The sequence below is a fragment of the Gorilla gorilla genome, chromosome 11 (genome assembly GCF_029281585.2).
Source record: "Gorilla gorilla gorilla isolate KB3781 chromosome 11, NHGRI_mGorGor1-v2.1_pri, whole genome shotgun sequence".
Taxonomy (NCBI): domain Eukaryota; kingdom Metazoa; phylum Chordata; class Mammalia; order Primates; family Hominidae; genus Gorilla; species Gorilla gorilla.
Window position 1 is genome coordinate 112,534,281 of NC_073235.2, and position 12,792 is coordinate 112,547,072.

The 12,792-nt window shown below is 37.6% G+C and overlaps 1 protein-coding gene across 14 annotated transcripts in view; it reads left to right on the top strand.

Annotated features, from left to right (window-relative positions):
* The window catches only part of UNC80 (unc-80 homolog, NALCN channel complex subunit), a 234,133-nt gene that overhangs the window by 149,344 nt on the left and 71,997 nt on the right, over positions 1-12,792 (top strand). For 11 of the 14 annotated variants that reach the window (XM_055380463.1, XM_055380468.1, XM_055380470.1 and 8 more), the window contains 5 exons: positions 3,541-3,722; positions 4,296-4,427; positions 7,259-7,445; positions 8,008-8,139; positions 12,608-12,751. In XM_055380463.1, the coding sequence (XP_055236438.1) occupies positions 3,541-3,722; positions 4,296-4,427; positions 7,259-7,445; positions 8,008-8,139; positions 12,608-12,751 (777 nt within the window). The remainder of the gene's footprint in view (positions 1-3,540; positions 3,723-4,295; positions 4,428-7,258; positions 7,446-8,007; positions 8,140-12,607; positions 12,752-12,792) is intronic. The other 3 variants (XM_055380464.1, XM_055380469.1, XM_031008741.2) reach the window with 1 other exon arrangement.

A 12,792-nucleotide genomic window follows, 5' to 3' on the forward strand; every position in this document is an offset into this window, starting at 1 on the left:
CAAGAGACAAAATTCTTTTTTGTGTCATCTCCTAGATTTAACATGCACCACCGTAATTAACTTTATCAAATCTTATGTGAGTAATGTTCTGTGTCCAAAAGGTAATATCAAAGCAAATGTATTAAAATTTAAGTGATTTGTCCAAGGCCACAAAGCTAGTTAGTGATAGAGGCAAAATGTGTATTCTTCATTTTTCCACTTTTTGTACAGATCGCTAAATTTGTATGTGGTTATTTTAATTTCAAAATACACGTGATAAAAATTCAAGTAATACAAAATTGTATGAAGCTAAAAGTATTGCCCTCTCTCCTATGACCCGCCCCCCTCCCCATCCCCCAGCCCCCTTCCCCCTCCCAGCACCATTCCTTTCCCCAGAGGCAACAATTTTTAAGTTTCTCAGGAATCCTTCTAGGGTAAACTGTGTGTGTGTGTGTGTGTGTGTGTGTGTGTGTGTGTGTATACACACACATATATGTATGTATATATGTAAGTTATGTATTGCATGTTTTGTTTTTCATGCAAATGGGACATGCTCTAAGTGCACTTTGAATTTTTTCATTTATATCTAGAAGACTTTTTAAATATCAGTTTATAGTTTTACCTCTTCTCTTCTCTTTTTAATGGCTACAAAATGTTCCACTGAATGAATTGACATATCGTAATTTATTTAAACAAGATCTATTGATGAAAATTTAGGTGGAGTTCAGCCTTTTGCTCTTTTATACCATACTGCAATAAATATCTTGGTAAAATATCTTTGTTCACATTAAAGCTTAGGTTTTTGCTTCTCAGAGAGCGCTGTAGGAGTTCAGGGAATGGCACACTCCCCAAATGTGGGATAGTCATGGAAACTTCCATGGAAAATATAAACAGGTGGACGGGGCTTTAAAGAACACCTAGAAGTTAGCCAGGAAGGAAAGATGGTGTGTGCAAAACTGGGAGGCCGAGGCGGGGGAGTCAGGAGATCAAGACCATCCTGGCTAACATGGTGAAACCCATCTCTACTAAAAATACAAAAAAAATTAGCCGGGCATGGTGGCAGGCACCTGTAGTCCCAGCTACTCGGGAGGCTGAGGCAGGAGAGTGGCATGAACCCAGGAGGCGGAGCTTGCAGTGAGCCGAGATTGTGCCACTGCACTCCAGCTTGGGCGACAGAGTGAGACTGTCTCAAAAAGAAAACAAAAACAAAAACAAAAACTGGGTGAATGTGGACGTGCACTGGGCTTTTTGGAAAGCCTGAGGAGACTGAAAACTAACATGGCTAGCATGGCTTCTGTAGAGGGGTCACAAGTCCATAATATTAGAAAGGTGAGTGGGACTCAGCTTGTAACCGACTTTGAATGACAGGCTTATGATTGTGGACCTTCCACTGAATTGTGAAAAACCAGTGGTGGTTTCTGAGCCATACAGCAATGTTGTATACAGAGTGTGAATTGTTACTAAGTTTGATACTGCAGCAATATGTGGAATACTTTGGTTTTAAAAATAGTGTTTTGTTGTAGAGGAAGGATGAGGAGAAGTTGGCTAATGGGTACAAACCTACAGTTAGATAAAAGGAATAAGTCCTAATGTTCAAAAGCATAGTAGTGTGACTATCGTTAATAACAAAGTATTGTATGTTTTAAAATAGCTAGAAGACAGGACTTGAAATGTTTCCAACACATGGAAATAATAAGTACTCAAGGTGGTGGATATTTTAAGTACTCTGACTTGATCATTACATTCTATTCATATAACAAAATACCACATGTACTCCATGTGTACAAATATTAAGTGCATATTTTTAAAATAAATTTTTAATTTTTTTTCAAAAAGAAATAGTAATTTTTAGATGAAGGAGAGTTGGTAATATATGATTGGTGACATGACACTGAAACTAAAGAGGAAGGCCAAAGTTAGAGGTAAACGTGGGGAACAAGTTGGTATACATGGCAGCTGAAATAGTGAGAGTAGATGGGCTCTCTGGGAGAGGGTCAGTAGAGAAGAAAGAGATGAGGAGTGACCACTAAGCCACTGGTCTTCTCCACATCTAGAGGACCAGAGGAAGAAGCCCAGCCAGAAAAAGTGATCAGAAAAGTACAGAACTCAAATAATCTCAAGCTGTGGAAGCAAAGGAAAATAATTCTTCAAGGAGATTATGAAGGTATTAAAAACTGAAAGGAAACAAATGGTATGCAAATACCATTGGATCTGAGGATTAGTGAGCATTACAAGAAAACTTTTTCAGTAGAGATTAAGATAGAACTCTGCAGTGACTTAAAGAATGAGCCTAGTGTTTAAAAATTGAGGCAGGGTGGGTTTCATTTTAAAGAAAAGCAAGGAAAGGAGAAAGAGTGGAGACTTAAACACCTAGTAGGCTAAAGAAAAGTATTATCAAAAGATAATGATTACAATAACTAGCATTTGTTATAGAACTAGATCATATGCATTATCTTATTGATAAACCATTCTATAGATGAGCAAACTTGAGTCAGATAATTCAAAGGACTCACCTAAGTTCACACAGCTCAAAGGGCAAGGAAACCAAACCCAGATTTTCTGACTGCGCAGATAGATGCCCTTCCCATTACAACTACATTGCCTCTATTTTTAAAAAACAATATACTTTAGAAATGCGTTGTACTTTTCACTTCACAAAGCACTTTCTCATATATTCTTTTATTTTATTCTAAAAACAACTTTGGAAGCAGGTATTAGTATTATCATTATTGTTCTTATTGGGAGGTTCACCAGTAAAGAAAATCGCAAGCTAAGAGAAGTTAAGAGGCTTGCACAAGATCTCATGGCAGAGAAGTATCAGAGCTACTAGGATTTAACCCCATTTCTTCTGGCACAACTGCCTAAGCACATTGTTAGGCTCTGTGAAAGAGAACATGAGAGATTCGTTACCTACCCATGTAGGGTATGTTTTTATAACTGCCACTGGCTCCTCTATCTGTGTTATAAAGTTTATTTATGAAGCTCATTATTCATTAGCTTTATAACCTATCATGGAACCTGGCCTTTCACTTACTGATATTTGGCTTTTCACAATAATTTTTGATGGTATTATGACTCATTAAATCTCTTTTGGTTTCTCAACCTCTTCTATCTCTGGGAAGGATATATGTTTCTAATAGAGCCTATGATGTGGAATTTTTAAAGTGTAGCTAATGTAAATGAGGTAGTTTTTAAAGGATAACTTTATTTATTGTCCTTGGGTTACTAAGAGATGACTCTAGCTATCTCCTAAAAAACATATTTCAGGATGTACTTTTTAAATTTCATTTGCTTCCTCTGGCATTCACTTTTCACTGTGAGTCAAAGGAAACTTTGCTTAGAGTGATTCTACTGAAATGTCATGTTGTTGCTGCCCTCGCACCAGCTATTGGAAGGTTGTGGGTGGTACAAAGAAGGTTTGCTTTTGCCAGTGCTGGTAGCCTAGCTCCATATAGCTCAGGAGTCATTTTCAGAAGATAGAAGCAGTTTCCACTTCTCCCCAACCCCAGGAACTAAGCAATATTTTAAAAGCATAGCTGATGAATTGTTGACTGTCTCTAGCTGCCATGTTCCTGCTGTGTGCAGTGAAGGTGCCTGAGGCCGTGTCCGACATGCTGATGTCAGAGTTCCACCACCCGGAGACTGTGCAGAGGCTGAACGCTGTCCTCAAGTTCCACACGCTCTGGAGGTTTCGCTATCAGGTCTGGCCCCGGATGGAGGAAGGGGCACAGCAGATTTTTAAGGTGAGGGATACTTCTCACAGAGGAGTTACATTAGCAAACCCAACCCAAGGTTTGTTTAAACCGTTGAACCTCAAAGTCACAGTATGTGGCCAAAGATATTCTTCTTTCTTCTCTCTGATCATATAAGTAAACCTAACATACATGAATGCATTCCTACTGTTAAAAAATTAAAACATAGAAGAATATAGAGTAAGAAAATCAAGTCTCTATAAACCTCAAAATCTCACCAGCATTCCCAGAGGTAAGCATATGAAAGTCTGGGGAATTATCTTCTAAACATTTTGCTATATATAAACTTACAGGTGTGTTTTGGAGGATGGGTTGATAAACTCAAATAGAGATCATTTGATTGAAAGCTTTTAATGAATTAGTAAACTGAGGCCCAGATAGGTTCATCTTGTGCTCTATAACAGAAAATCTTGGCAAATAGCCCTTTTCTAAAATTCTTGTTCATTCTGTGTGAAGTCACTTGGATCATTAACACTTCCTGAGACAGATTGTGTCATCATTATACTTCAGCCTCATTCTAGCTTATATTCCCTCTCACCTAATTTTTCTGATGTCAACTAACAGATTCCGCCTCCCAGTATCAATTTCACCCTTCCCTCGCCGGTGCTTGGAATGCCATCCGTCCCAATGTTTGACCCACCGTGGGTTCCTCAGTGCAGCGGGAGTGTCCAGGACCCCATTAATGAAGACCAGTCTGTGAGTAACAGACACTTCCAGGTTCCATGGTGTACGTGTAAAAGAGAACAATTAATATTTGTGGTAATTTGTTCATTCTCATCGTAAGAATGTAATAATAACACAGAAAGTCAGCACAAAAGATCTTTGTCCTTGTGAATATAATAGAATAATATCGAGTAGCGAGCACTTGCAGATCTCAAAAAAAAAGTCTTGTTTTATAATCAAAGCAGAAGCCACCTTTAAAGCTACTAAAAGCATTAGGCATTGATTTCTTGGCCAAAGGTGGCCCTTTTGCCTCTATTTATTACAAACGAACATACTTATTTAACCAATAATACACAAGCCAAGTTAAGGACCCTGGCCCTGAAAAAAATAAGAAAAAGAAGAGAGTTGGCAGCTATTTCCTTGTTTGAACCTTAGTTTATTCTTCATTTTGTTGATCATCAGTGTCATCATCACAGACATCACTCTGAGACCCCCTGCTCTTATTACTGCTATATGTAATATAACTCATAAATGGTCAGATTTAGAACACAGTCCATTTATAGACAAAAAACAAGAATATGCACCTTTTGAAAAAAATTGATCTTCATAATATGCCTTTTTCACCTGTTTAATAGTATTTTTCTAAATTACAAGAGTAATGTAGAAAATTTGGAAAATAAAGCAAAAATAGAAAAAAGAACACCTCTTTGCACAAATTTATCATTGTTTCCTTGCATAAATTCCTATGGGATTTATGGCAATAATAAAATAATAACCATTAAAAGTTTTTGATGCATCTCACAAAATATCCCCAGAAAAGTTATATCACTTTGTCCTTATAGAATAGAATTGAAAAATATCTTATTAACTAGTGTTATTATTTTAATTGCCACTTTGAATGGCCAAAACAACTTACTGTTTATTTTATTCACACTTCTTTGAAAAATTTAGTTGAATATATGAAATTAGTTTGAACATCTTTGCATATTACTCATAGTATTTCTAGGCATTTGTCGCTTTCTTTGGAGAACTGTTTTTTAAACTCTTTCCCATCACAATATGCCTATTTTATCTTAATTCTACCTTCATATCTGATGGTACCTTGCCAAAGAGAAATACACACCTGGTTCTTCTCCCATGTGTGCAGTAATTTCAGCATCTGAACCACCAACATAAAGTTATCTTTGATTTTTCTCCTGAAGAGGTGGTGGGTTCATCTGAGCCAGCCACAATCTGTATCCCAAGCTCACTGTGGATTTGAAATCAAGTACCTTGATTTTATATCCAGTTATCTTTCTCATTCCACAGTTCTTACCTTATGCCATAATATAATACACCAGCTTAGCTACCTGGCTCTGAAAATGGATTGTACTAAAAGTTCAAAAATTAGCTGGGCATGGTGGCAGGCACCTGTAAACCCAGCTACTCAGCAGGCTGAGACAGGAGAATCGCTTGAACCCAGGAGGTGGAGGTTGCAATGAGCTGAGATTGTGCCATTGTACTCCAGCCTGGGTGACAAGAGCGAAACTCCATCTCAAAAAGAAAAAAAAATGCTGTTAATTGCTACTCTACCTTTCAACATAGGAAACCTTTAGTCTTATGTTAAGATCCTCCATAAAGGGATTATCTACAAATGCAGCCCTGTAGAAGAGTAATCAACATCCCCTGCCTGTCTCTTGAACCCTGTGTGACTATAAGCCAACAAAGAGTTCTGGAATTGCCATTGTGCATAAACATTACTTCAAGTGGATAGAGAAGAACTCCAGTGATCACTTCCCTGCTCAGAGGCCACTGACTCTGTCTCCAAAGCTCTTGGAGCTTGTCTGGGCATAAGCATCATAATTAAGACATGAATAGAATAGCTATTTTACAGTGAATCTTCTTTTCTTCATTGTTCCTGATCCTTCATCTATGGAGGAGTGAGTTTTTCTTGATATTTTTCCAGTATGCCTTGGCTACTGTTAAATAGAGTCAGATTTTACATTCAACCTTAGTAACACTATCAGCTCTCATATTTTTCATTCCATAACTTTGTTTCCACAAATATTATTAAGTGTTTATAGTGTGACAGATACTTGAGCTACAGAAATGAAATAAGCCATATAACTAACTGGCTTATATGAGAGATCTCTCTTTCTTCATCCTTTCCATGATTCTGACTTTCAATTTTATTAACCTTATGAAATAAATGTCCTTCTTTTTTTTTTTTGAGACAGGGTCTCGCTCTGTTGCCCAGGCTGGAGTGCAGTGGTGTGATCCCGGCTCACTGCAGCCTCTGCCTCCTGTGTTCAAGCAATTCTCATGTCTCAGCCTCCTGAGTAGCTGGGATTACAGGCATGCGCCACCACGCCCAGCTAATTTGTGTATTTTTAGTAGAGATGGGGTTTCACCATGTTGCTCAGGCTGGTCTCGAACTCCTCACCTCAAGTGATCCACCCGCCTCAGCCTTCCAAAGTGCTAGGATTACAGACATGAGCCACCACACCCGGCCTGAAATAAATGTCCTTTTAAAAACAGTTCAAAACATTCTAGAAAGAAATAGAGTACTTAAAAATTTTATTTGATCATAATATTTAAAGAGCAAATCATTGATATCCCCCCAATCCTGAGATGAAATAGGATTCCTTCCAGAAATTATAGGTGTTCATGAAGAGTCATTCTGATTGAATGAAAAAAAAATAGCATAACCATGCACAGCTTGGAAATTTGGTAAAAAGACAAATATCCATGAAACTGGATCATGGGTATCCTAACATTTCCTGAGGACAAACTACTACATTTGTGTCATTCATTGGAACACTCTTTATGCCTGTGACCTTGCAGAAGAATTGCTATTAAATGAACTTGCCTTTATGTCTCCACAGAAATCCTTTTCAGCCCGGGCTGTGTCCCGCTCCCATCAAAGGGCAGAACACATCTTAAAGAACTTGCAGCAGGAGGAAGAAAAGAAACGACTTGGTAGAGAAGCCAGCCTCATCACTGCCATCCCCATCACCCAGGAGGCTTGCTATGAGCCCACATGCACGCCCAACTCAGAACCGGAAGAAGAAGGTGCCCTCTGCACACAGGACTTCTTGGGGGGCTGAGTCTCAGGGAAATAACATGCTCTGAAATTAACATTGACAATTTTATGTGACATGAGGTGATATGCCCCCTTCCATCTCTCTCTCACTTCCTGACGCTAACCAAAGAAAGAGAAAAGTTGTTTTCTGAAGTTTAGAGTTAGCCATTTTCAGAGGAGGACATTAGTTACATTAAATGAATGATTCAGGGAACTGCTGAATCCAGTATGTGTATTAAAGTAAATGCAACCAATCTTTCATTAACTACTTTCAACCTTCACAAGTGCAGTTTGTCAGTTGGTATCAAAAATGATTAATTAATCATTCTGAATTGAGTGATTCTCTGTCCTGCTTTTGTAAAAACTTTGGGGGATATTTTCTGTCTTTCCTCTGTAGGGCTTTTTTAATTTTTGTTTTTCCTTTTCTAAGTACACTCAAAATTATTTAAGCCTTATGGTCTGAGAGCAGTATGCATTTGTGATACAACAACAATGTGATAATAACTCTTTTGTTATAAAGCCAAAGTTCACATTCCCCATTTTGTTTGCCAGTAGAAGAAGTCACCAATCTGGCATCCCGTCGACTGTCTGTGAGTCCATCCTGCACCTCCAGCACTTCCCACAGGAATTATTCCTTCCGCCGCGGGTCAGTCTGGTCAGTGCGTTCAGCCGTCAGTGCTGAAGGTGTGTCCTCTTGCATACATTTTATTTCTCCTGACTTATGTGTTTTGAAACACTTTCCAGTTAATATCATTATCTCACTTGATTACATTGTCTTCATTAAATAACTAGTCTCATGACTTGACATTCTAAAAAAAATTAGCATGGCATCCTTTAAAAAAAATTGTTGATTTACCTCAGCAATTGTTATTTTTAAGTTGGCTCTATTTTAATTACATTGCATGTAATCATATTGCTGAGGGTTCAGAATACATCATTCTAGACAGTTAATAGTTTTCCACCTAGCTACAGTACATTACAACCAACTGGGAAGCTTAAAAAAAAAGTTCCTAAGACCAAATCAAAATCTCTGAGGGTAGGACCCATCAGTGTTTTTAAAACCTCCTCAGCTGATTTCAGTGTGTGTCACTAGTTTTTGTTTTTGTTTTTGTTTTATTCATCCCTGTGGGTATAAAGTGGTAACTCAATGTGATTTTTATTTGCACTTCCCTAATGACAAACGGTATGGAGCATCTTTTCATATGCTTATTGACCATATGTATATCTTCTTTGTAAAAGTATTCATTCAAATCTTTTGCCCACTTTAAATTGGGCAATTTGTCTTTTAACTGTTAAATTATAAGAACTATTTATACATTCTGGATATAAGTCACTTATCAGATATATGATTTGCAAATATTTTCTCCCATTTCGTAGTTTGTCTTTTTACTTTCTTCACTTGATCTTAGCCAAAAGGCTGAGAAGAGAGTGTCTTTTTTACTTTCTTAAAGGTAACATTGAGGCACAAAATTTTTTATTTTAATTAGGTCCAATGTGTGTGTTTTTCTTTTGTCATTTGTGCTTTTAGTGTCATATCTAAGAAACAATTGTCTAATCCAAGGTCGCAATTTGTCTAATCCAAAGTCACAATTTGTCTAATCCAAGATCACAAAGATTTACTCCTATGTTTTCTTCTAAGAGTTTTAGCATTTATATTTAGGTGTGTAATCAACTTTGAGTTAATATTTGTTATGTTATGAGTTAGAATTTTGCATTTAGATAACTAGTTGTCCCAGCACTATTCATAGAAAAGACCATTTTCTCCATTGAATTTTCTTGGCACCTTTGTCAAAAAAGCAATTGAACATAAATGTAGTAGTATATTTATGGTTTTTCAGTTCTGTTCTACTGAACTGTATGTCAATCCTTCTCTCAGTACCATGAAATCTTGATATGCAGATATTTGTATAATTGTTGTGTCTTTCTCATTGATTATTTTATCATTATAACATGCTCTGTTTTGCCTGTGGTAAAAATTTTTCACTTACAGTATACTTTGTCTGATGTTAACATAGATACTCCACATCATTTTTTATTGCTGTCTATATGGCATATCTTCTTTCATCCTTTTCTTTCATCTTACTTGTGTCTTTGAAACTAAATTACATCTCTTAAACATAACAGTTGATTCATATTTGTTTGTTTTTATCCATTCTGCTAATTTTGCCTTTTGATTAGTCAGTTTACATTTATTGCAGTTTTGGATAAGGTAAGATATGTGCCTGCCATTTTAAAATATAAGATATGCCATGTGAAAGACATAGTTTTATTTATATCTTTATCTTATAATAACTTTATAAGATAATATGTTTTATATAACATAACATTATATTAAAATAAAACATTTATAATAGCTGACAAAATCTTTGTCTAGTAAGTCCAACATTTAAGCTTCCTCAGGGTTTGTTTATGTTGACTGCTTTTATTTCTGTATATGGGCAATATTTTCCGGGTTTCTTATATGTCTCATAACTTTTTATTGAAAAATGGACAATTTAAATTATATAATGTGGAAACTCTGCAAATCAAATGTCCCCCTTTCCTCATCAGGATTTTTTGTTGTTATTGTGTTGCTATTTGTTTGTTTAGTAACTTTCCTTGACTAATTTGTAAAGTCCATAATAAGCCTTTGTTGAGTGTGAGCACTGAAATCCCTGCTCAGTTACATTAGTGGTCAGGTAATGATTAGACAGAGATTTTCTTAAGTGCCTTGAACTAATAAGTCTTCCAGCCTTTACTGAGGACCACTTTGGGTGTGTTGAGGCACATCTTCAGTGTTCCAGTAGTTTAAAACTCTGCCCTTCATTTTTGTACTTTCTGCTTGTGTAGAGCTTCAAGGTTAGCCAAACATGAGAGATGAGGAATTTCTCAGGTCTTTCCTGGGCATGTGCACAACCTTGTACATATGTACAGCCATCTAGATAACCAGGAATATGTCAGTGATTTGCAAGCCCCCTAGAAATCTCATTCCCCAGATTTGCCTTTTAAGATTTTTGTCAGCCTCCAGCTTCTCCCAACTCGTATGAGCACCTCAGACAGCTACAATGTTAAATAATTGTTGCTGATTTTTTTTTTTTTTTTGGTAAATGCCCTGGGGATAAAGCTTTTTGCACTAAGCTTTAAGTCAAGCTAAATAAAGACAAATCTTGTGAACAGGGATTTTCCATGGGGTTCTAGATAGGTCAAGTAGTGACAATTCTCTGGTGTTGAGGCTTTTAGGGGGCTCCAAAACTGCTCTGCCCATCCAGTGGCTGCTAGGCTGCTGGTTTTAACAGCTACCATGGTTGCAAGGTTGTCAATTTTCAAGGCTCCTAAGGACCTAGGAAGACAGGGAGGTGAGTAGGGCAAGTTAAAAAGCCAGAAATACCACTGGTCTTTTTTCCTTTTTTTTTTTTTTTTTTTTTTAATACATGCTCCTCAAATAGTTCCAAGCTTTTGGTAAATTTTGAAAGCTCCGAAAAAAGTGTATTTCACAGTATTCTCATTGCTTTTACGGAAGAACAGATTTCAGGGATCTATACTCCACTGTTGCAGAAGTGCTTGGTCCACTATATATATATACATTTTTAAATATTTCCACATGCATCTACTACGAAGCTGTGTCCAGAATTTATTCCTTCCGGTGGGTTCTTGGTCTCGCTGACTTCAAGAATGAAGCCACGGACCTTCACAGTGAGTGTTACAGTTCATAAAGGTAATGCGGACCCAAAGAGTGAGCAGCAGCAAGATTTATTGTGAAGAGCGAAAGAACAAAGCTTCTGCAATGTGGAAGGGGACCCAAGCGGGTTGCCACTACTGGCTCGGGTGGCCAGCTTTTATTCCCTTATTTTATTTTATTCCAGCTTTTATTCCCTTATTTGGCCCATCCCACATCCATTGGTCCCTTTTACAGAGTGCTGATTGGTCCATTTTACAGAGTGCTGATTGGTCCATTTTACAGAGTGCTGATTGGTGTGTTTACAATCCTTTAGCTAGACACAGAGCACTGACTGGTGCGATTTTACAGAGTGCTGATTGGTGCATTTACAATCCTTTAGCTAGACACAGAGCGCTGATTGGTGCATTTACAATCCTTTAGCTAGACACAAAAGTTCTCCAAGTCCTCATCCAACCCAGAAGATCAGCTGGCTTCACCTCTCAAAGCCCGGACTGAGAATGACAGTATAAGTCTCTTACCCTCTAGTCCTTCATAGGCCTTCTAAAATCCCAAATAGTCATTTAAGTTTTAATCTGAGAATCAAACACTCACAATTCTTTAGTGCTTTAGAAAAGTGACATGTATATTTTCATATTAATAAGCTGTTAAATACCTTTTCTACCTTCCTTGCCTACTAAATCTAACCTTTTTCCTTTATTCCTATATGCAATTATATTTATTTTTAATTTGTTATTGTATTTATCAATGAGGATGAAAACATTAATATGGGTGGGCTATGTCATTCTTATCCTAAGTGCATGTGTGTTTTCTTCTACCCCATATTACTGCTTACTATCTCTCACACACTCACATGCACACAACCAGTTGCATCTATGAAAAATGTCTTAGTCTCCACTTAGAATTTTATCTTCATTGATTTAATATTGTGAACCAATCCACTTGTCCCAGAATGTCTGTGCTTTGCTTCTCTACCAAACAAGAATAATGGTACTTGGAAAGTGGGCTGGTTTTTTTTATTTGTTATAAAATGAAGAGGCACTTTGTGTAACGTAATCTTTTTTAAAATGTTGGCATTTTCTCATTGCTAGGATTATGCTTTTAAATAAGTATGCCTTGAACTGAGAAATGTTGCATTAAAATTATATGACTGAGGCCAGATGCAGTGGCTTATGCCTGTAATTTCAGCACTTTGGGAGGTGGAGGTGGGAGGATTGCTTGAGCCCGGTAGTTCAAGACCGACTGGGGCAACATAGTGAGGGCTCATCTCTACAAAAAATAAAAAAATTAGGTGTGGTGGCACACCTATGTGGTCCCAGCTACTCTGGAGGCTGGGACAGGAGGATCTCTTGAGCCCAAGAAGTCGAGGCTGCAGTGAGCAGTGATCATGCCACTGTACTCCAGCCTGGGTGACAGTGAGACCCTATCTCAAAACAACAGTAGCAACAAAGAATTACGTTACTGAGAAAAGCACCCTGATTTTGTCTCCCATTTTAGATGAGGAACATACCACTGAACACACGCCGAACCACCATGTGCCTCAGCCCCCACAAGCAGTGTTCCCAGCATGCATCTGTGCAGCAGTACTTCCCATTGTTCATCTGATGGAGGATGGTGAGGTGCGGGAAGATGGAGTAGCAGGTACAGTTTTGAACAGTCAGATCATCAGTGACATTCTTAAG